The sequence below is a fragment of the Pelobates fuscus genome, chromosome 1 (genome assembly GCF_036172605.1).
Source record: "Pelobates fuscus isolate aPelFus1 chromosome 1, aPelFus1.pri, whole genome shotgun sequence".
In the NCBI taxonomy this organism is placed as follows: domain Eukaryota; kingdom Metazoa; phylum Chordata; class Amphibia; order Anura; family Pelobatidae; genus Pelobates; species Pelobates fuscus.
In genome coordinates this window covers 88,937,567-88,962,767 of record NC_086317.1, presented here as the reverse complement: position 1 = coordinate 88,962,767, position 25,201 = coordinate 88,937,567, and the positions used below count along the sequence as shown (strand labels likewise).

At 37.6% G+C, this 25,201-nt stretch overlaps 1 protein-coding gene across 4 annotated transcripts in view; it reads left to right on the top strand.

Moving 5' to 3' along the window:
* GIT1 (GIT ArfGAP 1) overlaps positions 1 to 25,201 on the top strand; it is a 164,080-nt gene that overhangs the window by 45,827 nt on the left and 93,052 nt on the right. For all 4 annotated transcript variants that reach the window (XM_063450008.1, XM_063450007.1, XM_063450006.1 and 1 more), the window contains exons 2-4: positions 6,290 to 6,423; positions 22,434 to 22,546; positions 22,751 to 22,856. In XM_063450008.1, the coding sequence (XP_063306078.1) occupies positions 6,290 to 6,423; positions 22,434 to 22,546; positions 22,751 to 22,856 (353 nt within the window). The remainder of the gene's footprint in view (positions 1 to 6,289; positions 6,424 to 22,433; positions 22,547 to 22,750; positions 22,857 to 25,201) is intronic.

Here is a 25,201-nt window from a genome sequence, read left to right as displayed (position 1 = left end):
GGTCTATGTTTGGGGAATTATCCCCAAAGATAGATTAGAGGGATTCCCTGCTCTAGTGCGCTTGTCCATGTTAGGGGAAATTTCCACGAACATAGACCTGCACTGGTACGCATGCTTTGTAGCGCATACCTTACATTTGTTCTATCTATTATTATTCGTTCCTGCATTATGTTCCTTACCAGTGCTAATTATTTTTTCTTTATACAAGTCCTATTCTGCTAGTCAGTCCTAAAAGTTACTCTCAGCTGCTAGCCTCCTGCAGTGTAGTTGCTGGGATGACTAAGACTGTATTAACAGAATTTATAGCAGAATTTAAATATCTTTAGTTTGGAAAAACTGAGCCTCAGAGGGGATATGATAGTATTATGCATATATATTGTGACCATTACAAACCATTGTCTGGAAATCTATCAATAAACAGGACCATACATAGGACACAAGGTCACACATTTAGACTGGAAGAAAGGAGTTTTAGTCTGAGGCAAGGGAATTTATTTTTTATTTTTTTACAGAAAGAACAAGGATGTGGAATTCTCTGCCTAAAGAGGTGGCTTTATCAGAGTCAATACATATGTTTAAACAACAATTGGATAAATAGAATGGGAAGTACAAGCGCTTATGTGTATAGGTTTACAATCTGGATAGTTCCAAAGATATATATTTTCGTGAGCTGCTATACCACTGTGCTTATCTTTCTATCAGAGATAGTGGAAAAGGAAGGGATATCAGGTGTAGCGCTCTAATGGTAGTGGATATATAGAAATGATTAAAGGAATCCTTGCTGTACCTTGATAGGTCATATACACTTATGGGTAGTCTCACTATATTCAGGTCAACCTTAAACAAAAAACACAAATATACAGAACATAGTGTAACCTGTATACAGAGTGTAAATAAAAAAAAAAAAAAGGTGCGTTGATCACTAACTCACACTTTAAAGAGCTATCACACTAGCTCAGGTATATGCGCCTTAGGGTCCGTAGAGGCGACCCTCACCCTCCTTTAGGTCCAAGTTTTCTCCAGGTGCAGTGTCCTAGGTAATGGGTATAGGAGGGAACATATAGCGTAGTACAGTCTATGTATATAGGAGGTATAGTACGAGGTAATGTTTATATACTCACAAACCCTGAGCCAATATATCGGCTCGCTTCATAAGGTGAATGTGGTTAAGGACCACATTCCTTCTTTGTAAAAGCAGGTAGGAATAAAAGCCGTAAGTGTGAAAAATATATATATGTAATTTATTATGTATAAAAAATAGTATAACATGTAACTTTAAAAATAGTATGCAGATAAAATAACACTAGTGGCTATAGTCCAAAAAGCAATTCTGTCTGCTCACTGTTCATCCAGGACGCGTTTCACCAAATTGGCTTCCTCAGCTGGAAAAATGTTCAGAAGACATTGTGGACTCCTTCCTGCTTATATACCTTTGTTGATTGTGGGCTTCAGGCTTGTATTTTTCGCGGGCAATCTCCATGGGAACGGAGATGCCCTGCGTTTCAAGTCTCCTCTTCGTTTGGCTGCTTCCGGGTATGGTCACTTCCGGTTTCGGCTCCATTAGCATCATGCGTTCCACGGTGCGTTCCACAGTGCGTTCCACTTATATGGCCGTATTAAAACTGTCCTGTGCCATATTAGTGGATATAGTCCTCGGAAAATTCATAAAGATACATCAGAGAGAGCAGTAATTCATCTAGTATTGATACATTAGCTTATGTATCCCTAGTGATTGAGCAATATATATATATATATATATTTTTATAACGTGTGGCTCATAATTTCATCTATACTGCAGAAGCAGGGGCAAAAAGGGGACAGGCAATAATCTAAGAATATAAAAATGTGCTGAGGAAGCCAATTTGGTGAAACGCGTCCTGGATGAACAGTGAGCAGACAGAATTGCTTTTTGGACTATAGCCACTAGTGTTATTTTATCTGCATACTATTTTTAAAGTTACATGTTATACTATTTTTTATACATAATAAATTACATATATATATTTTTCACACTTACGGCTTTTATTCCTACCTGCTTTTACAAAGAAGGAATGTGGTCCTTAACCACATACACCTTATGAAGCGAGCCGATATATTGGCTCAGGGTTTGTGAGTATATAAACATTACCTCGTACTATACCTCCTATATACATAGACTGTACTACGCTATATGTTCCCTCCTATACCCATTACCTAGGACACTGCACCTGGAGAAAACTTGGACCTAAAGGAGGGTGAGGGTCGCCTCTACGGACCCTAAGGCGCATATACCTGAGCTAGTGTGATAGCTCTTTAAAGTGTGAGTTAGTGATCAACGCACCTTTTTTTTTTTTTTGATTTACACTCTGTATACAGGTTACACTATGTTCTGTATATTTGTGTTTTTTGTTTAAGGTTGACCTGAATATAGTGAGACTACCCATAAGTGTATATGGCCTATCAAGGTACAGCAAGGATTCCTTTAATCATTTCTATATATCCACTACCATTAGAGCGCTACACCTGATATCCCTTCCTTTTCATCAATTGGATAAATACTTGCAAAAACATAACATACTGGGATATACTTTTTTTTTTGAATACTTTATTTTGAGAAAAGCATTTGACATTGTGTATATATAGCATATGATAAACATTGCCGGAGTTATGTACTATTGGTCCTAATACAACATAGACATTTTCTGTCGTCGCCTTATCTATAAGTCGGCGTTTTCAAAACGTCAATACACTTTCCTTGTTTTGTTTTTTGTTTTTTTTGGTTTAACATTTGTACAATAAAGATTCCAACTGTGGGACTGGTCCCAGTCCCTAGATTCAAAGAGAGGTATAAGTGAAGATATAGAATAGAGTAGAGGGATATACTTTTTAAGTAGTGGAGTAATTAATCAGTAGAGTGATAGCTTCTTGATACAGGGAGATATCTGACTGCCAATCTGGGGTGAAGATGGATTTTTTTCCTAATGTGAGAAAGGCTGAACTTGATGGACGCATGTCTCTTTTCAGCTATGTAACTATGTAACTATACCACATGCAGCCAGCCTTCACCCATATCAACTGAGTATCTTCCGACATTTAGTAGAACACAGGATGCCTTAATGCTTGAAACATGGCAACAAGAGCTAAGGAAGTCTGAAAAATAAAATGGTAATAAAATCACATTCATTTACTAGCGTTTTGGATGTCGGGTGGTAGAATTATGCTCATCCTTTTGGTGGCGTACTTGATGTCTGGAAGCCACAGGTTAACTGACCAGGTTCTGCCATAGCAACTGCTTAGGGAATGGGAAAAGATGAAGCAGGCTTAGAGAGCTTAATTGATTGCACGTTGTAGCTGCAAATCACTTCTATTGTCTATATTAAATGGCTATTATTTTAGTTACCCAACTTATACTTTTACCATAAAAGGATATTATAAGCTGTTGTGATTATGGTGCTGAGAGTTTCCCTTTAATGAGAATATGCAGAATAGCTATGTCTTTAATTGTTACTTGTATAATAAAGCCATTTGTTGTTTTGTATTACTGGCACACACTGCGTATATTGTATCTAGTAGAGCCATATTCTCTTGTACGGGTTAGCATGAATTCCTTCATTGTTATATACTTAATACTGTGAATTCAGCTTTATTTGATGTTTAATCTTCAGGGCAGGCTTCTACATTCTGGGTTTACTGTGGGGCAATACATTGTCTTAAGATGTTTGTACTTGAATTAAAACTCCTTAGGGAAGCTGGTTAGTTTATGAATAAAATAGTTTACCTTGTCTTAGATTTTTTTTTTTTTAATTCTTTATTTTCATTGTGCAGGTAGGTACATAACAGTATCCAACGTCACAACAGCAGGGGGGGGGGGGGGGAGGGGGGACGGGTGCTAGTAACACCACGCATGTGACTTTGTCAGAAAGTCTGTTCCGGATTTCCAAAGTCAGTTCTGTGCAAAATAAACGTCTGTCATCTGTGTGTACAGCGGTGACAGATGTTCTCTGCTTGTGTCTCCCCTCACTCATTCACCCCCATATTATTATTATTATTATTATTATTTTTTTTTTTTTAATTATTGGTTGAAGTAACCCGATAAATGTGAATTTCCCTTTGAATGATCGATTTTAGTAAATAAACCTGTTAGTGTTTACCTTTAATCTAGCCCCTCAATCCCCCAACCCTACTCTCAAATGGTGAGATTAACATCCAGCATTTGGAAATATTTCCATAATGGAATTTATTTAATTTGCAAATACTGTCAAAAGAAATGTTTTCCAAATGCTACCAGGATGACGACACACATCCTTGACTTCTAGAGGTGAAATGTAAAATACTTCATGGAATTGAATGAAGAGACATACAATCAGATTCTTCTGATATGGAAGCATTAGCCAATACTTCCCTATGAGAAAACTCACTTCTAGAGAACTTAGCCGTGTTAGCTTAACAACAAGGGGGATCTTCCCATCCTGTTGTATTATGTATCAGTGTCTTCTGATAAAATATGCACTTTACTAAAATAGGTAAAAGGGGGACATCCTAAACACCCCTAGGAAGCAAGTGGTTTAGGGGTCTGGACTGCTTTCTCTCTTTTTGGAACTAGGAATCAGCAGGAGAAGTAGACACAATTTAATATTCTTTTATTTTTTTATGTACAGTTATGTTGATGGTTTCTTCAGTACTTCATTTTTATTTATTTATTAATTGGGGGTGGGGGAGCACAAAGGAGGGGTTGACTGCTCTCATGTACTGGTAAAAGAGTTTCTAATGTAGTTCATGTGTTTTTAACATATTCGTACGTTGTAGTTACATTTGTGACAAAGAAAATACATTTTAAAAATCTAATTTATTTTGTTTATTAACTGAATAAGCTATACTTTTATTTCAAGCATAACCCAATGTAACAAACTATTTTCAGTAATTGTGCAGAAGGGATCAAAAAACACTTCCGTCACTTACCTGAGTCCAGCGCCTATGTCCCCCGGCGCTGGTTCGCCTCCGCCTTTGGCCACTCTCTCATTAGTACTTACCCCATAGGAAAGCATGTAGGGGTTATACATGACGCTGGATGTTCTCATGCATAGTGTGAGAATGTCCAGTGTCAGGCGACCAACAGTTGCCTAACGACCTCTAAGTCCCTCTAGTGGCTCTCTTGTAGACAGCCACTAGAGGTGGAGTTAACCCTCAAAGGGGGTTAACTCCACCTCTAGTGGCTATGCACCCAGACCACCTAAATGAGCTGAAGTGGTCTGGGTGCCTATAGTGTCCCTTTAACATTTTCAGAAATTTAACATCTCTAGTCCAGTCAGATACTTCTCAAACAGAAGCATTGCTGACACATGACTATGCAATCCATCAATCATATACTTCTCTATGAAGTATTGATTCCAATGCTCCTTATAGAGAAGCATTAGATTAGTAACCATATTACATTACTGTATCAGAAGTCCTACAACTCAGTGTATGTTGAAAGAAAATGCAAGTATTATTTTGTGACTATTTCTTGATTTCAAACCTTTTTGTACATGCTTCTTGGCGAATTATAAATGAGATTATAAAGCGCTGTAGTTGGCATTGCAACTGCTAATTAACTTGTAAGTACAACATTGTCATCCTTTGCTTGGGTGTATAGCTTGTGTTGCCATGGACCGGATTACAAACATTAAAATTCTAATTATATGATGCATAATAGGAAGGTTGGTGCAAAGTGTACTGTGAATGAGAACGCTACAGTGTTCTTCTAAAACAAATTAAAGTTACAAGTTTTACCTGTATCATACACCAGCAGAGTGATGAAACTTGATTGTAAATTTCCAATTTTTCTGTTTTAAATTTTTATTTTTTTTTTAATTCATATTCTTCAGCTAAGCACAATGTATGTGCTAGACTTCAAATAGTGGTTTTGCTTTAAATCTAGCACTGGCCTTTTTTTATGTGAGTCACATCGCACGTATTACAGATTTTTTCCCCTCTAAATTAAAAGAAACCATAATCATGATAAGTTCAGTTTATTTAAAATAACATTTAGAGAAGTTAAACAAATAGGGAAACTATGCAATTTCCCACTTTTATTATAACTTTATGTTTACTTTTTATATAAGTTCATAGGTTTATATACATATGTGGATTATGTATATTATAAGCAATAAATATGTATATTTTTTAACAAATATATGTTTTATAAGATGCAAATCACATCACATTTACAGACCTATTTGACTGTGCACAGTTTCCTATAAAAGTAATTCATGTTGCAATATAATGAATCCTTGACTATTTATTAACGACAAATAATTTTCTGTACATGCAGATCCTGGATGGGCCTCCATAAACCGTGGTGTTCTTATTTGTGACGAATGCTGCAGTGTACATCGAAGCCTGGGAAGACATATATCCATTGTAAAACATCTCAGACACAGCATGTGGCCATCATCTCTCCTTCAGGTGAGTCTCGAATGGAATATTCTAAAGCAGGGCTGTCCAACCTGCGGACCCCCAGATGTTGCTGAACTACAACTCCCATGATTCCATGGCTATCTGTGCCATTGAAAGAATCATGGGAGTTGTAGTTCAGCAACATCTGGGGGGGCCGCAGGTTGGACAGGACTGTTCTAAAGAGTGTGTTTACTCCTGGCAAATCTCTTGACTGCTCTCTTTGAGAACCCGATTATTTCAACAGTTTGCCAGACCCCTCTTTGTCCTGCCAGGTTAGCCTAATGCTCCCCTCCTATCATTGCCGACCAAAGTCAGATGGACACTTGCACATTTGCTAAACTGCTGCAGAACTGAGATTTTAGTACTGGGTGCTACTTTTTTGTCAAAATGCTTTAAATAGTTTCACACTAACTGTAAAGACTGTTTGCACCATAATCAGTACAATTAGCTTAGCATTCTCCCTTAAAATGTCAAATTTCAAGTAAAATAATGCGGCTTTATTTACATGATATGTCCAGACAGTGCTAAGTCCGCTGCTATGTCAAATTATCCTGATATTGGCTGTCCCTCTCCTAATTTTAACATGGCAGATACATATGCGTTTATTATATCACTGCTGAATAAAGTTTTGAATAAAGTTTTAACAACTCTACTACATTTTATATGCTTTTGTTTTTCACCTGCAAAATCTGAAATGCTTAAATGACCACTATAGGCACCCAAACCACTTCAGCTCAATGAAGTGGTCTGGGTGCCAGGTCCCACTAGTTTTAACCCTGCAGCTGAAAACATAGCCTTTTCAGAGAAACTGCTGTTTCACTGAGGTTTAATCCTGCCTCTAGTGGCTGTCTCACTGACAGCCACTAGAAGCAGCTTCCACAATTCTCACTGTGAAAATCACAGTGATAAGATGCTGGACGTCCATAGGAAAGCATTGAGTAATGTTTTCATATGGACTGTTTGAATGCACGCGCGGCTCTTGCTGCGCATGCACATTCGCATATGACGTCGGCAGGGGTTGGAGAGTTCTCCAGCACAGAGGGAGCCCAGCAGTGGAGAAAGGTAAGTGGCTGAAGGGGTTTTAACCCATTCAGCCCAGTGGGAGGGGGGCCCTGAGGGTGCACCAGTGACAATCACAGCAACTACAACTTTAGCTGCTGGGAAGATGAGCAGAAAGTCCAATTACCAGAGGATTCTCCTGCTCAAATCTGTCTGTGAATTCTTGACATTCTCACTATGCGGTCAGCTTAGCTCTGTGTACTGAAAACTGAACTTTTGTTTAACATATATATAACATGTATACATTTATTTGCGATTCTTCTAACATATGAATAAAATAAAAAACTGTTTTTTAAAGTCACACCAAATCATGTTTGCATGCAGGCTGCATTTAACCAGTTGAACAATATAATGTCAGCCAGATCCACTCAACTATTAAGATAACAAATCTTGGTTTTATCCAGTAATAGAACTACATTTTATTCGTGAGGTCTGTACCCGTGCTATTTTACTGACACTATGGATCTTTTCAATGTAATAGGTATTAATACCGCACTCAGACACAATAACTGTGTCTAGTAAAGACAGAAGGTATTTGAATTATGCAAAATGTATTTGATGAAAATCTCTTTAAAGAAAACCAAAAAATTGTAAGAAATATATAAAAAGATATATACAGAATGGTGCAAAAACAAAAAAGATCTTAATATGTGAGATAACATTTGATTCTCACACAATTAAATTAATCTAATGTACAAATCTCAATGTATATCGATAGATAGAGAAATATATATATCTACAGTGATGTAAATAACATATAATGAGTCGGGTGGATCCACCAATTCTTAGTACGCTATTTGATAGCAAGATTCCGCTCTGATTGTAGAGTTGAAAAATGTTTGACAGTCTGATCAGATGAAAAAATATATACAGAAAAGCAAAAAATAGGAAAAAAATAAAAATGTATTAATGAAAAAAATAATTAAAAAAATGTATAACTGTCTCTCAATAGCAAAATAGTGGAAATATACACAAAATGGTTAGATCTCACCAAAACTCTTCAAACAAATACCTTCTGTCTTTACTAGACACATTTATTGTGTCTGGCTGAGTGCGGTATTAATATTTATTACATTGTATATATTTTTGGGGTTTACTTAGGAGTGACCCTAATACCTGCACCACCTCGTGGAGAGTGCCAGCACATTAGTGTTAATTTGCACTATAGATCTTTTCTTGAAAGGTTTGTGAATTGAATACTACATTAAATCATTTATCTAAACATGAATCTGTGCTGACCAGCTCGCTAAAACCTCTCTTTGGTCCTCAAAACCACGCTACAAACGATTAAACAGGACTTGACTAAGTGTAAAGTCCTAGCTATTAGGGAAATTAAAATCACATATTTTATATTTGTCACATATTTAGCTGCCGATATGTCGTGAATGATGTTAACACAATCTCACTGTTCCAGTACTTTCTGACTCCACCTTTATACCATTTTTGGGTCAGTAAAAATGTTTATGCCTTACACTACCAGAATTTTAATTTTTGTAAAAGTCTTTCATAGTGATAGTGATTCCTTAGGAAATGCTCATGAGGGACTGCGTTAGAATTTCACAGAAATAGATAATAAGACCAAGTAGGGACCACTTTGTTTTATAGTAAAATCCTACCTTGACATAACTTGTCAAAAGTCAAAGCTTTTGTTGTCATGTTTTGTCAATTCCCCTATCCATCGTTAATGACTGCTGTGGGGATAAGGCATTCTTTCAAAAATAAAACGTATATATTTACGAATTCCCACTGCACTTCAGCCCCAGCAGGCTTCGGTCGCCCCGCAATTGTGCTCAGGCATCTGAATGAGTAATGCTGCATAAGTAAAAATAAAAGAATGTTTAAAATATTTTGGTACAACCAAAGGCTAACCTTTAGATAGCTATTAGGTAGTGCTATAATTGAGGAAATGACTGTTCCTCTTATAATGTTTTAGAGCATATGTTGTTCCTGTCAGTGTGAAGTGCAATCAGATGATCAATGGCAACCTTCCTATTGCTTTAAAATGCAAACGTCCATTTACACTTATTTGAAGTACTTAAGAATTACTTAATAGGAATGTACTCTAATGTATGTTGAAGATGAAGCATTGGAGTGGCTTTAAATACGGATAGCTGCACACCGGGGCACTGGCGTACCACAATGTGTTTACTCCAGAACACTGTACCCAGTACCTACAACTAACACCCTCATCGTTTGTTCACTTTTTAAGAAGGTTGGAATGTAATCATATCTTTAATTCCTACTCCCAATGCAGAATGTATCCATCTCGCTGTCTGTCTTTTATTCCACAAGGCTTTCAGTGCCAGGATTTCTTTACTGAACAGCATCACATTTAGTTACACTTGTAAGTTGAATAGTTATGCAGTGTTTGGCAAGAATGTGAGAGCTCATTACATGTTCAGCTATCTGGCTTAACGCACATATGTACTAAGCATTTCCAGATAGCCATGTAGTTGAACATTTTACATTTAAACCGCTGGGAGAACTCGCTCGAACCATCTGTAGAAAAACAATTGTAAACACAGTTGGAATAAGTCAGCCTCAAAAAAGAAGCATAAAGAACCAGTGGGAATAGGCTGATTGTATGAAGAGTTATATCATTATATAATTCTGTGTTTATCAGAAAATCTATACACCCTGCTCCAAATTATTACGCAAATGATATTTTTCTCATTTACCTAAATAATTGATGTAAATAAAAGTGTACATAATTCTCATGTTATCAACTATTAAGAGTACAATTCAAATTTTATTGTACAAACCTCCTAATGATAACAGTATTTTTTTTAAACATAAAAAAAACTTACAATGCACTGTTCCAAATTATTACGCACAGTAAGTTTCAAAACACTTTATAGGTTGTAAAGAACTGAAAATTGTCATTTGTTGTGTTTGCAGCATATTTACTGAAATCAAAAGCTATTTCAATCAAACTTATAACAACATTTTAACTTTTGAAACATTTTTTTATTTTTTTATATGAGGGTAACATACAGGCATGTGGTACCCCAAAGGCAATCTGCATGCATATTTCAATACAGTAGTAACAGAACAATGTGAACAGTGGGGTATATCATAACAGTGCACTAATTTTATGTTTAAGTACAGGAGTGTCGAGTTTAAAGCATGCTCGTTAGTAATATAAGTCATGAGTTTCTCAAGCTGAATTAAACCATTAGTTCTGTGGCTCGCTGGGAAGGATGCGTCCACGGACTCACATAGGCAGTTTACCTGTTGCTGGCTTAAGCAGTAAGATATTGCAGCACATATTTAAGCATAATTTCTGGCTAGTCCTATTATATGTGGTACTCTAAGTTTATACTCGTTACGGTTGTAAACATACATTAGCTATAGGCATATGTCACTTATAGGCATATTATACATGTCGGCATATATCTTGCCGGAGGGTGTTCAGGCATTCAGACCCACGGTTACGCGGAGTGTCTCTGTGCTCTGTCTCCACGGCGAGCAGTTATTGTCGGCATCTCTCAGCCTACCCCACTTGCAGGCCATGTTGGGGGTACCTCCGCGTGGTTGCCGCTTTCTATTTTGTGGATCTGTGGTTGAGTGTGTCCCGGTGGGTGTCGCGGGAGGCTGGTGTACTAGCAATGGGGCCGCTCAGATCTTCCAGCCCAGGCAGTTGTAGGGGTCACTTCCCTATGTCCTCGGGTCCCATTACCACTTGCGGTGGTACTGTAGGCCCTCCAGAGCTCCGCTCTCCCGAAGCCCCTCGGGGCGATGTGGACGGTGAGTCAGGTTGTGTTCCTGTGCGACTCCCTGCCCAGAAGGAGGTTTAGTGCTCCGAGCAGTCTTTGGGGTCTGCGGTATGGTGTGCCGGGTCGGGCGGTGTCTTCTACCCCCGGGTGCGTGATCGTTTTGCATCGCCCATTTTATGCTTTAGTGATGGCGGTTCTTGGGGCATCTGTGGAGTGTCAGGCTTTATTGTGGGTTTAGTCGTCCCCAGCGAAGACCTGGATATCCCCCGCCGGTCCAGAGTGGGGTGGGGGGTGGGGGGGAAGGGTAGCAGGGTTGCCTTTGAGTCTCGTTTGTGAGCTTTAACTACGTCGGGGGATCGGCCGCCTCCCCCAGACTTCGGATCCCGCTCTGAATCAGGCTGTATGGCCGGCTTAGGCATTATCGCTGCGTCTCGGTTCCGGACAGGTATCATCTGTCCTGTGTCGTTTTCCGGGTACTTCGAAACGGTAGCGTGGTTAATTTCACGTAAAATTGGTGTGTTTTGCTCTCTGATGTGGGAGCTCTTAGGAAACACAACTGGCCATCTTGACTGTCAGGCCTCGCCCCCAACTGTTACATTTTAACGTAGGACCCCTTATTTGATAGCAGCTTAACTAGTCTTGCATCTATTGAACTTATGAGTTTTTGGACAGTTTCTGCTTGAATTTGTTTGCAAGATGTCAGAATAGCCTCCCAGAGCTGCTGTTTGGATGTAAACTGCCTCCAGCCCTCATAGATCTTTTGCTTGAGGATGCTCCAAAGGTTCTCAATAGGATTGAGGTTAGGGGAGGATGGAGGCCACACCATGACTTTCTCTCCTTTTATCCTCATAGCAGCCATTGATGCAGAGGTATTCTTTGCAGCATGTGATGGTGCATTGTCATGCATGAAGATGATTTTATTACGGAAAGCATAGTTCTTCCTTCTGTACCAGGGAAGAAAGTGGTCAGTTAGAAACTCCACATACTTTGCAGAGGTCATCTTTATACTTTTGGGGACCCTAAAGGGTCCGACCAGCTCTCTTACCATGATTCCGGCCCAAAATATGACCCACCACCGCCTTGCTGACGTCGCAGCCTTGTTGGAACAGGGTGGCCGTCCACCAACCATCCACTACTCCATCCATCTGGACCATCCAGGGTTGCACGGCACTCATCAGTGAACAGGACTGTTTGAAAATTAGTCTTCATATATTTTTCTGCCCAATGCAGCCGTTTCTGCTTATGAGCATTGGTTAGTGGTGGCCGAATAGAAGGTTTATGCACAGTTGCAAGACTCTGGAGGACTCTACACCTGGATGTTCGTGGGACTCCAGAGGCACCGGCAGCTTCAAATATCTGATTGCTGCTATGTAATGGTATTTTAGCAGCTGCTCTCTTGATCCGATGCATGGATCTGTCAGAAAACTTCCTCAATGTGCCTTTATCTGCACAAACCCGTCTGTGCTCTGAATCAGCCACAAATCTCTTAATAGTGCAATGATCACGCTTCAGTTTTCGTGAAATATCCAATGTTTTCATACCTTGTCCAGGGCATTGAACTATTTCACTCTTTTCGGCAGCAGAGAGATCCTTTTTCTTCCCCATATTGCATGAAAATGGTGCTCTGCTTAATAATGTGGAACACCCTCCTTTAGTAGTTTTTCCTTAAATTGGGCTCACCTGGCAATCTAATTATCACAGGTGTCTGAGATTGTTGAAACACAATGCCATCCATGAGTTAAACTGAAAAACAAAATATTTAATCTTTGTGACACTTAACCCCTTAAGGACCGAGGACGGTTCAGGACCGTCATCGGCATTTTTGCGTTGCCGACCGGTGACGGTCCTGAACCGTCCTAACGGTCCAATGTACTTACCCGATCGCCGTCGTTCCCCCGGCGGCGATCGGCGGTGCTCCCGTTGTGGGGAGACTGCCTGCAGCCCAGACAGTCTCCCGATGGCGGATTGGGACCCCTGTGGCCATGTGATCGCCCAACAGGGCGACCACATGGTCACAATAGGTGTCCATGTGTCTGCCTTCAGGGGGACTGTCTGTGCTGACAGGCAGTCTCCCTGCCAGTGTAAAATCCTAAAAAAAATTAAAGTTAAAGTTAATAAATAAAAATAATAATTATATATGTGTATATATATATATATGATCTATAGACGTATATTATATATATATAATATACGTCTATAGATCATATATATAATGTCATACTAAGTGTATTGTTATATTAATATGTACATATATTAATATAAAAATACACTTATAATTAAATTACACACGTATATATATATATATATAATATATAAGATAACTATATATATTGTATATATATATTATTATAAAATACAAATAATAAGTAATTTAAATGAAATAAAAAAATGTAAAAATAAAAATTAAAAAATATATATTTTTCTATATGAAATTTTATTCTAACTTTATTTTGATATTTAGATATATATATTTATATCAAAATACACTTAGAATGAAATTGTATATATATATCTATGTATATATAAATAAATAAAAAGAATACGAAATATACATATGTCCATATACAAAATTACATAAATAATTATATAAATATACACGTAGACTTCAAATATATAAATATGCATATATATTTAAATTCTACATGTGTATTTATGTAATATTTTTACATAATTAAGTAATTTTATTGATTGCAATTTAAGGGACCTGCCTGCCAACCCAGGTCGAAAGTCCAGAGAATTTAATTTGTTAGCACTGTATTTTACCCTGTAACGTTCTACGACACCCTAAAACCTGTACATGGGGGGTACTGTTTTACTCGGGAGACTTCGCTGAACACAAATATTAGTGATTCAAAACAGTAAATCATATCACAGCGATGATATTGTCAGTGAAAGTGACTTTTTTTTTTTAATTTTTCCCACACAAACAGCACTTTTACTGATGATATAATTGTTGTGATACATTTTCCAGTTTTGAAACACTAATATTTGTGTTCAGCAAAGTCTCCTGAGTATAACAGTACCCCCCATGTACAGGTTTTATAGCGTTTTTGAAAGTTACAGGGTCAAATATATGGGTCAATTATTTTTACATTGAAAATGGCCAGGTTGGTTACGTTGCTTTGAGAGCTTATGGTAGCCGAGGAATGAGAATTACCCCCATGATGGCATACCATTTGCAAAAGAAGACAACCCAATGTATTGCAAATGGTGTATGTCCAGTCTTTTTTAGTAGCCACTTAGTCACAAACACTGGCCAAAATTAGCGTTCAATTTAGTTTTTTACTTTTTTCACACACAAACAAATATGAACGCTAACTTTGGCCAGTGTTTGCGACTAAGTGGCTACTAAAAAAGTCTGGATATACCCCATATTGAATACCTTGGGTTGTCTACTTTAAAAAAAAATATGTACATGTTGAGTGGTATTCAGAGATTTATGACAGATAATAGTGTTACAATGTCACTATTGATACATTTTTAAAAATGTATATTTTGAAACCGCAATATCCTACTTGTACTTATAGCCCTATAACATGCAAAAAAAATAGCAAAAAGCATGTAAACACTGGGTATTTTTAAACTCAGGACAACATTTTGAATGTATTTAGCAGTTTTTTTCATTCGCTTTTGTAGATGAGTAAAAGATTTTTCACATAAAAGTCAAAAAAAATGTATTTTTTTCAATTTTTCATCATATTTTTTCATTTTTTTTTTAAATTAAATTACATGAGATTATATAAATAATGGTATGTAAAGAAAGCCCCTTTTGTCCTGAAAAAAACAATATATAATTTGTATGGGAACCGTAAATGAGAGAGCGGAAAACTACAGCTAAACACAAACACCACAAAAGTGTCAAAAAGATGCCTGGTCGCAAATGTACAACATCGCAAAAACAGTCCGGTCCTTAAGGGGTTAAATAGAATTTGCATAATAATTTGGAACAGGGTGTATATGTACTTCTTATTTCAATTGAATGATACAGTGCACAACATATTGTGTAATGAAAGCCAGTGTTGATCTATATGTTTTAGGGGGGGGTATGTATGCAGTTAGATGCGTCTTTTAAATGTTTAAAATTAGTAGGAGTCTGTTTGTAATATATTGCCACTATAAATATATATTTTTAACCTTTTTTATAGCCTTTGTATTTCTATTTCTTGCAGTACGTCCTCTTTGTATCTTTGCCGGTTTATATCTCTATCCTTTATCCAACTATACGGTATAATGAGGAAGCCTTATCAAAGTGTATTAAAACGTTTCTTCTAAAAATACTTTTAAATGTGGTGTCTTTTGCCTAATTTCCTCCATTCTTTGCAGAACTACCTAGTTCAGAAAAGGCCAAATTTAAAGTGTTGGAAAAAATGGTGAACAGAACACATTTCTTGTCGAAAAAGTGACAGAAATATTGATAAACCATCGTGTCTCCCAAAAATGGAGTACATTTAAAACAAACAGGCTAGGGCATAAAAGAATAATAATAATAATAATAATAAAGAAGCGACTGACAAAAACATTGTGCTAAAAAAAACTAAAAACATATTGGTGTGTGTGTGTGTGTATGTGTGTGTATATATATATATATATATATATATATATATATATATATATATGTGTAGAGATGTTCTCATTGGAAAGCTAACCTATTTCTGATAATACTGAGCACATTAGGTATATAGCAAGCATGTGTATAAGTGCACCATTCAACACTGATACATTGTACAAAATTGTGTTTTTATATTTTATTACTATGGGCATTATGATGAGCCCTGCATAGATATGTATATATATATATATATATATATATATGTATGTATGTGTGTATATATAAAAAAAAGAAAAAAAGCCTTGCACTCCAACTCACATCAATACGGACCCGGTGCTTGATTGCACTGAATAGATACAAGCGAAGAAAAATCAGCACTCCCAGGATTTATCCAAAGTGAAATGTTATTTCTTTATTCCAACAGTCAACGTTTCAGTTCCTCTAGGGAACTTTCATCAGGACAGAATACAAAATGCAAATAAAATCAATCGAGTTAAATAAGGGAAGTAATCAACTTTACTCACAGTTCAGGTTTGCAAAGAATCAATCAACCTATCCTCCGAGCTTCTGGGCGGGTGCAGGGCGGTTCAATAGAGCTAAGCGCGCGTTCAGTTTACTTTCTGATTGCCCGCGTCCTCCATCACTATGGAGACGTCGGGCGCATGCGCGATTGCTTAATAGAGTCTTCCTCTGCTTTCTGATCGCCCGCGTCCTCCGTCACCATGGAGACGTCGGGCGCGTGCGTACTTGCAGATGGGAACGTCCTCTGCACCCTACCACTCGCACGGAGGCAGGAGAACGCCCAAAATCATAAATTCTACATTAATAGGCTCCCTCTTTCCGGGGGAACATAAATAAATCCTCCTCAATAGGTAAATAAAAATCTCTGTAAGCCAGGACCACCAATAGCCTTAAAGTGACCATTTGAAACACAGTGACCATATTTAAAGTGAAATATTAATACATTGGATAATTATCAAAAATACTGCAAACTCCATCTAGATGTACATATAGTCAAAAAATCTAGATCCACATATAGTGAGAAAATCTATATATACTATTTATAACTACTGAAAAAAGATCACTGGAGAAGTGATCAGTGTAGTATGTGACACTGCTATATTACTGTGTCTACAAAGATAAGTGTGCAAATATAAAAATAAAAATTGTCAAAAAATGAAAAAGTGGAACAAAAATTGCTATTAATGTCATAATTTAAAGTGATACTGCATCATATTTTGAGATGATATACAGTATTCAAAAATGTGTGTTCTAATACGAACATACTACAAGCTCCTATACAGGAGCATACAATGTTGTGCATTGTGTCAACCCTGTTCAGTGAGTAAAAAAACCCGAAGGATTATTTTGAGTATGGATCAAGTGCTCTCTCCATATGCTCTTCAAACTATTCATAGTGAGCACAATACAACATGATTTCTATTTCCTTCCCCATCATAACTGGAGCTCTCAAGATTACTATAATGAAGTACATTTGATCTCTCAAAAAAATTAAAAATTGGAATCAATCCAAAAATAATGAAATTTAAAATAAAGGAAAGCCCAATTCTTCTACCATATTCTTCTTATATGCTATCCCTAACCAGCCTATATTAAAGCTTCCTATAGCGCATATAGTATCAGAGAAAAGACATATATGAAAGTTTCTCAATTAGACCATTGGGAGCCAAAGTCCCCAACTTCTGGATCCACCAAGTCTCTTTTTGTAGTAATTGTTGCTGTCTGTTACCACCTCTTCGGGAAATTGGGAGATGATCAATCGCTATACATTTAAGTGATGATAGCGGATGGTTTTTCTCTAGGAAATGTCGTGCCACTAGTTTATCTGATTTTGTATCCCTATAGGCCAGCCTAATACTGGACCTATGTCCTCTTATTCTTTCACATAAGGCCGTTTCTGTCTTGCCTACGTAGTTCAATCCGCAGGGACACGATAATTTGTAAATCACATATTCTGTGCGGCAACTGATTCTATGTTGTATTTTGAAAGATTGACCCGTATGGGGATGATTGAAGCTCTTACAGGGTATCAGGTGTCCACAAGTCACGCAGCCTAGACATCTTACACACCCATAGTTTGCCACATTTTTAGTTGTAGAAGTGTAACTCTTGATTGGATCAGTGTGGACCAATAGATCTTTTAAGTTCTTGTTGTTTCTATATGAGAACATCGGTTTGTTATGTAAACCCTTAGGGAGACTCTTGTCTTTCTCCATAATGTGCCAGTTTTTGGTTATCGACTGGCAAATTTTAGTTGTTGCTGAATTGTGAGTCATTGGGAATGGAATCCTGTAGCTCTTCTCATGAGATTTCTTTTCTGTTTCTCCCCTTCGATCTCTTGCTTTAGTCAGTGCCTTATTCAACACTTTATTAGTGTACCCTCTCTGTAGAAACCTGTCATACATTTCCTGTAGCTGTTTCTCACATTGGGATTCCTTGGAGTTGTTTCTCATTACTCTTAAAAATTGCGAGAAAGGTAAGGAGTTTTTCATATGATTAGGATGTGCACTCTCGTAATGGAGTAACGTGTTGCGATCTGTTGGTTTTGTGTAGAGTTGGTATTCTATATTTCCTTGGTCATATAGTATTTCCAAATCCAAGAATTGAATACTGTGACTGCTGATATTTGAAGTTACTTTTATCGGAGTGGGCAACTTATTGAGATCTCCAACAAATTCCGTCGCTTGTTGAGTGCTCCCTTTCCACAAAATTAAGATATCGTCAATATAACGAAAGTATTTAATTATCTTGTCTTGATGTCTGCTGAGAATATACTCCTTTTCAAACTGGTACATATAGGCATTCACATACATGGGGGCCATTCGCATATGGGGGCTTATTACGATACGCTCTGCGGACAAAGGTGGAGGCATAGTCATACAGAATTATGCAGACTATGCACTAGAAATCTATAAACAACTGGAAGATGAGAACACTTACTTAACTTTAACTGGGGACCCTACCAAAAAGATAGCACAAACAATTGATGAAACTTTGACATTTGGACTTACAGCGGGCTTTATCGACTTGCAACTATTTCAATTTCTGCACAAAGATAGTCCTCGAACTCCTATCATTTACACGCTCCCAAAAATTCATAAGAGCCTAGAGAGACCCCCGGGACGGCCAATAGTCTCGGCAGTGGGTGGCCTATTGGAGCCGATTGCAAAATACTTGGATTTTTTGTTTAAATCACCTGTCAATGGAATTCCCACGTGTATTAAGGATACGGCTACTCTAATAGGAGAACTGAAAAAAGTTAAAATCTTAGAAGGAACAGTCACACTAATGACTTTAGACGTATCCAGCCTCTATACGGTCATACCCCATGAAGGGGGAATAGAGGCTATGAGGGAGTTACTAACCGAGACAACACTCTATTCTGGACCACCAATTGAATTTACCCTTGAGCTACTATCTCTGGCATTGAAGAATAACTATTTTAGATTTGAAACGAAGTGGTACCTACAGAGGGCCGGCACATCCATGGGGGCTGCTATGGCCCCCATGTATGCGAATGCCTATATGTACCAGTTTGAAAAGGAGTATATTCTCAGCAGACATCAAGACAAGATAATTAAATACTTTCGTTATATTGACGATATCTTAATTTTGTGGAAAGGGAGCACTCAACAAGCGACGGAATTTGTTGGAGATCTCAATAAGTTGCCCACTCCGATAAAAGTAACTTCAAATATCAGCAGTCACAGTATTCAATTCTTGGATTTGGAAATACTATATGACCAAGGAAATATAGAATACCAACTCTACACAAAACCAACAGATCGCAACACGCTACTCCATTACGAGAGTGCACATCCTAATCATGTGAAAAACTCCTTACCTTTCTCGCAATTTTTAAGAGTAATGAGAAACAACTCCAAGGAATCCCAATGTGAGAAACAGCTACAGGAAATGTATGACAGGTTTCTACAGAGAGGGTACACTAATAAAGTGTTGAATAAGGCACTGACTAAAGCAAGAGATCGAAGGGGAGAAACAGAAAAGAAATCTCATGAGAAGAGCTACAGGATTCCATTCCCAATGACTCACAATTCAGCAACAACTAAAATTTGCCAGTCGATAACCAAAAACTGGCACATTATGGAGAAAGACAAGAGTCTCCCTAAGGGTTTACATAACAAACCGTTGTTCTCATATAGAAACAACAAGAACTTAAAAGATCTATTGGTCCATACTGATCAAATTAAGAGTTACACTTCTACAACTAAAAATGTGGCAAACTATGGGTGTGGAAGATGTCTAGGCTGCGTGACTTGTGGACACCTGATACCCTGTAAGAGCTTCAATCATCCCCATACGGGTCAATCTTTCAAAACACAACATAGAATCAGTTGCCGCACAGAATATGTGATTTACAAATTATCGTGTCCCTGCGGATTGAACTACGTAGGCAAGACAGAAACGGCCTTATGTGAAAGAATAAGAGGACATAGGTCCAGTATTAGGCTGGCCTATAGGGATACAAAATCAGATAAACTAGTGGCACGACATTTCCTAGAGAAAAACCATCCGCTATCATCACTTAAATGTATAGCGATTGATCATCTCCCAATTTCCCGAAGAGGTGGTAACAGACAGCAACAATTACTACAAAAAGAGACTTGGTGGATCCAGAAGTTGGGGACTTTGGCTCCCAATGGTCTAATTGAGAAACTTTCATATATGTCTTTTCTCTGATACTATATGCGCTATAGGAAGCTTTAATATAGGCTGGTTAGGGATAGCATATAAGAAGAATATGGTAGAAGAATTGGGCTTTCCTTTATTTTAAATTTCATTATTTTTGGATTGATTCCAATTTTTAATTTTTTTGAGAGATCAAATGTACTTCATTATAGTAATCTTGAGAGCTCCAGTTATGATGGGGAAGGAAATAGAAATCATGTTGTATTGTGCTCACTATGAATAGTTTGAAGAGCATATGGAGAGAGCACTTGATCCATACTCAAAATAATCCTTCGGGTTTTTTTACTCACTGAACAGGGTTGACACAATGCACAACATTGTATGCTCCTGTATAGGAGCTTGTAGTATGTTCGTATTAGAACACACATTTTTGAATACTGTATATCATCTCAAAATATGATGCAGTATCACTTTAAATTATGACATTAATAGCAATTTTTGTTCCACTTTTTCATTTTTTGACAATTTTTATTTTTATATTTGCACACTTATCTTTGTAGACACAGTAATATAGCAGTGTCACATACTACACTGATCACTTCTCCAGTGATCTTTTTTCAGTAGTTATAAATAGTATATATAGATTTTCTCACTATATGTGGATCTAGATTTTTTGACTATATGTACATCTAGATGGAGTTTGCAGTATTTTTGATAATTATCCAATGTATTAATATTTCACTTTAAATATGGTCACTGTGTTTCAAATGGTCACTTTAAGGCTATTGGTGGTCCTGGCTTACAGAGATTTTTATTTACCTATTGAGGAGGATTTATTTATGTTCCCCCGGAAAGAGGGAGCCTGTTAATGTAGAATTTATGATTTTGGGCGTTCTCCTGCCTCCGTGCGAGTGGTAGGGTGCAGAGGACTTCCCATCTGCAAGTACGCACGCGCCCGACGTCTCCATGGTGACGGAGGACGCGGGCGATCAGAAAGCAGAGGAAGACTCTATTAAGCAATCGCGCATGCGCCCGACGTCTCCATAGTGATGGAGGACGCGGGCAATCAGAAAGTAAACTGAACGCGAGCTTAGCTCTATTGAACCGCCCTGCACCCGCCCAGAAGCTCGGAGGATAGGTTGATTGATTCTTTGCAAACCTGAACTGTGAGTAAAGTTGATTACTTCCCTTATTTAACTCGATTGATTTTATTTGCATTTTGTATTCTGTCCTGATGAAAGTTCCCTAGAGGAACTGAAACGTTGACTGTTGGAATAAAGAAATAACATTTCACTTTGGATAAATCCTGGGAGTGCTGATTTTTCTTCGCTTGTGTGTATATATAGATATATATACATTTTGTCAGTTTGATGTCTGTGGTAGAAAAGAGATTTTGTTATGTTCCAAAGTTCTACAAACCACAGTTTTCACAGTTGGTAGACGCGAACCCGGGACTAGACAACTTTTAGGTAACTAAAAAATCCTACCCTTTGATGGTACCCTGGTTGTGATGTGGGGATACATACCCAGAGGCCTAGGTAGAGCAGGGGTCACTGAAAAGGTAGATCTGCAAATGTTGTAGAACTGTAGCTTTCCATGATGCAACGGCACCATTAAATCTGGCAATGCATAGTTGTAGTTCTACAACAGCTGGGGATTTACCTTTTTGGACATTCCTCTTGTAGAGCCTTATTTGTCGTGATTTCATTCTCCATCACTCCATAACTTACTTGGCAGGCACCGACATTTACTGCATTTTCTTGGAATCCTTTTTCAAAGTCTCTTATAAACTACCAAGCACTTTGTTTGTTTTGTGTTTATAGAAGCCCCAGTGTAACTGTTGATCTGTACGCTGTGTAGCACAATTTGAATAAAATGTGTGCCTTTATAAATAATATATCGTGTGCATGTGTACAGCTTTCAGGTAGTGACATGTCCTCTTTTCCATGGTGAGATCTTTAAATGCGAAATCATCAGTTGTACTACATGTTACTAATGCCGCTTTCTTTCTCTGCTCCCAATAGATGGTGCACACCTTAGCCAGCAATGGTGCAAACTCCATCTGGGAACACTCACTGCTGGACCCTGCACAGATTCAGAGTGGTCGACGCAAAGCCAACCCACAGGACAAACTACAGTGAGTATCACAGCTCTCCTCTAACATTGTTATATGGGGCTATGTATCAAAGCACAATTATCGAGAACATTTTTTAAACAGAGGCGCGATTAGTAGAAACATTCCATTTGCATTGTGAGTGTTTACATTTTACTACAGAATGGAACCTTATAACCCTCTTTGTCATTTGCGTGGATACACTGAACATCTTCTTTTCTCTCTCAGCCCTACAAAATCTGAATTTATCCGTGCCAAGTATCAGATGCTCGCATTTGTACATAAGCTACCATGCCGTGATGACGATGGAGTGACTGCCAAAGATCTTAGTAAGGTAACTTCAAGGTTAAAATAAAGAGTTTTTCATGAGAAGTAAAAAAATATTTTTAAATATCAGCCATTAGTATTTTTTGATTTATATTTTTCCAACCAACATTACTCAAATAAAGGAAACTTTGAAACTTTGCAATGTGACCTGTTAATTTACTGACATGTGACCTGTTAATTTACACTCTACTATAAAGTTCTATTATTAAGTAAATTATGGATACGTGTTGCGCATATACATAATTTGGAGAGGTTTGCAATGTTCTTTCCAGATGCTTGAACAAGTTAAATCCACCCTGAGGCTGATCATAGAATGAGATAAATTAGCAACGTTTAAAATGTATACTTTGAAGCTATCCAGTTTTTACAAAAATATGGTTTTCTACCTAATGGTGAGAAACTGTGAAGAGAAATTCTCCCAGGTTCCAGTAAAACTGTGCTACACACCCCTGAAAATGCTCAGTACTTAGTTGTGGATACTAAACACCATGACAACTACAAATTATCGGGCAATGAGTATTTAGGTCCCCTACTCTTTTTTTTCTGTTAAACATTTTTCACAGGTTTGATTATAAAAACAACTGAGCTCTTTGGCACCCATAGCCAAAACTCACACATATAATCTGAGTTGCATCCAGGAGGTCCATGCTTTGGGTACTGGTGGAGTCCTGATGTAAACCTCTAAAAATTGTCTTGACTGGAAACAAGACGTCCCCAATGACTCCTTTAAAAAAAAAATCTGATGAACACAATGACCCCAGCACATGGATCCACTTCACTGAGGATAATGTATTTAACATACATCATCAACAGAGCTCTGTTAGTGATTGTTGTTCAATAAAGTAATTGAAGCAAATCCGTGTGCTGGAGTCATTGCATGCATTAGATTTTTGGATGGGTGATGTGTGGCCCTCTTACCTCATGTGCACTGGCAGAGATTGTTTGCATAGGTGTGTGATGACACTGAAATGCTTACAGCAATGACTCCTTTCACCATATCCACTACAATAAACTGCAGTGGTTATGGTGCTTACAGTGACTAGTAAAGCATACACAATTAAATGGAGCCAGCTAGATTGATTTCACTTGTCAGTGTGCGCCATTGATTGAACGTGAATATGACCGGCGTTGGGATGAGAGAAATGAGATCTGTGTCTGAATGTGATGCATGCCCATTTAATCTCTAGGAAGATGAATGGAAGACCACTGATTGATTACTGGATCTTGTTCAATCCCTGGTGTCTGAAATTTTAGGTAAATTATTCAAGTCTATAGAAAAACAAAATTGAATGTATTTGTCAGTAACCCCACCTATTCCTAATGTTTCTTCCATCAAACTTTAATTTTCTATAAAACTGTAATAAAAAAAAAAAAGTGCTTGACAGAATAGCACAATCCCTAATATGAAAATATGTGGTGACAAGGTACATTTCGTCCCCATTTTACCCCCTATATCTTTGATTTCATAGCACTACTAATACATTTAGCCTCCCCATTGTTTTGTTGACCAACATTAGTGATACTTTATTTAAAACAAAGATAAGCACTGTGAAGATCTCATTCCTTCTTTACTCAGGATATGTTTATTCAAATTTTGGGTAATTGTTTGTTTGTTTGTTTGTTTTTTGGGCATGCATTCTGTCCAGTGAGCAGTCAGGATGATTAGGCTTTGCTGATTCGATTCACAGGAATAATCGTTTGTTGGTCAATTTAATCTTATATCCCAGTACCGATACCGCGAATAGTATTCTTTGTGAAAGATAAAGTTTCATCCCCTGTATATTTTTGCTTGCAGCACTTTTTTTACATTACTATTCCTGTAAATTGAAATGTGAGTCCCATGAACTAACAAGCAAAAATGCTCAAGGCACACAAAAAAAACATCGAACTGACTCACTTTCCCACATTTGAAAATCACTAGATCTCCCAGGATATTTCTTGTTTGCTGCATTGAGTACAACAAACGAGACAGCCGTTCTTCAGGTACTTTATATTCTCTGCTAATGGTTAATTGAAACCAAAGTGAAAAGTGATAATTAATGCCAGATCGTCATTGCTTGCCGGAATAAAATCACAAATTGGCATATGTTTCTTCTTTCTTCAAATCGTGTTAATGTTCGAAAGTGAGAAAACAAGAAACCGTAGTTAGAAATCAAGAATATGTTCATTAGCAGTTCTAGGATAAATCTTTTCTGTGTTCACTTTGTCGGTCACCTAAACATATTGCACACTGAATTTCAGCCCAAAAGCTTGTCATACTGATACCAGAGAAACTGACGGAAGCCAAGCACAGAGAGATGGACACAGGTTTCTTCAGGAAGGAAGAGATTCTTTATTCGATTCACCGACCGG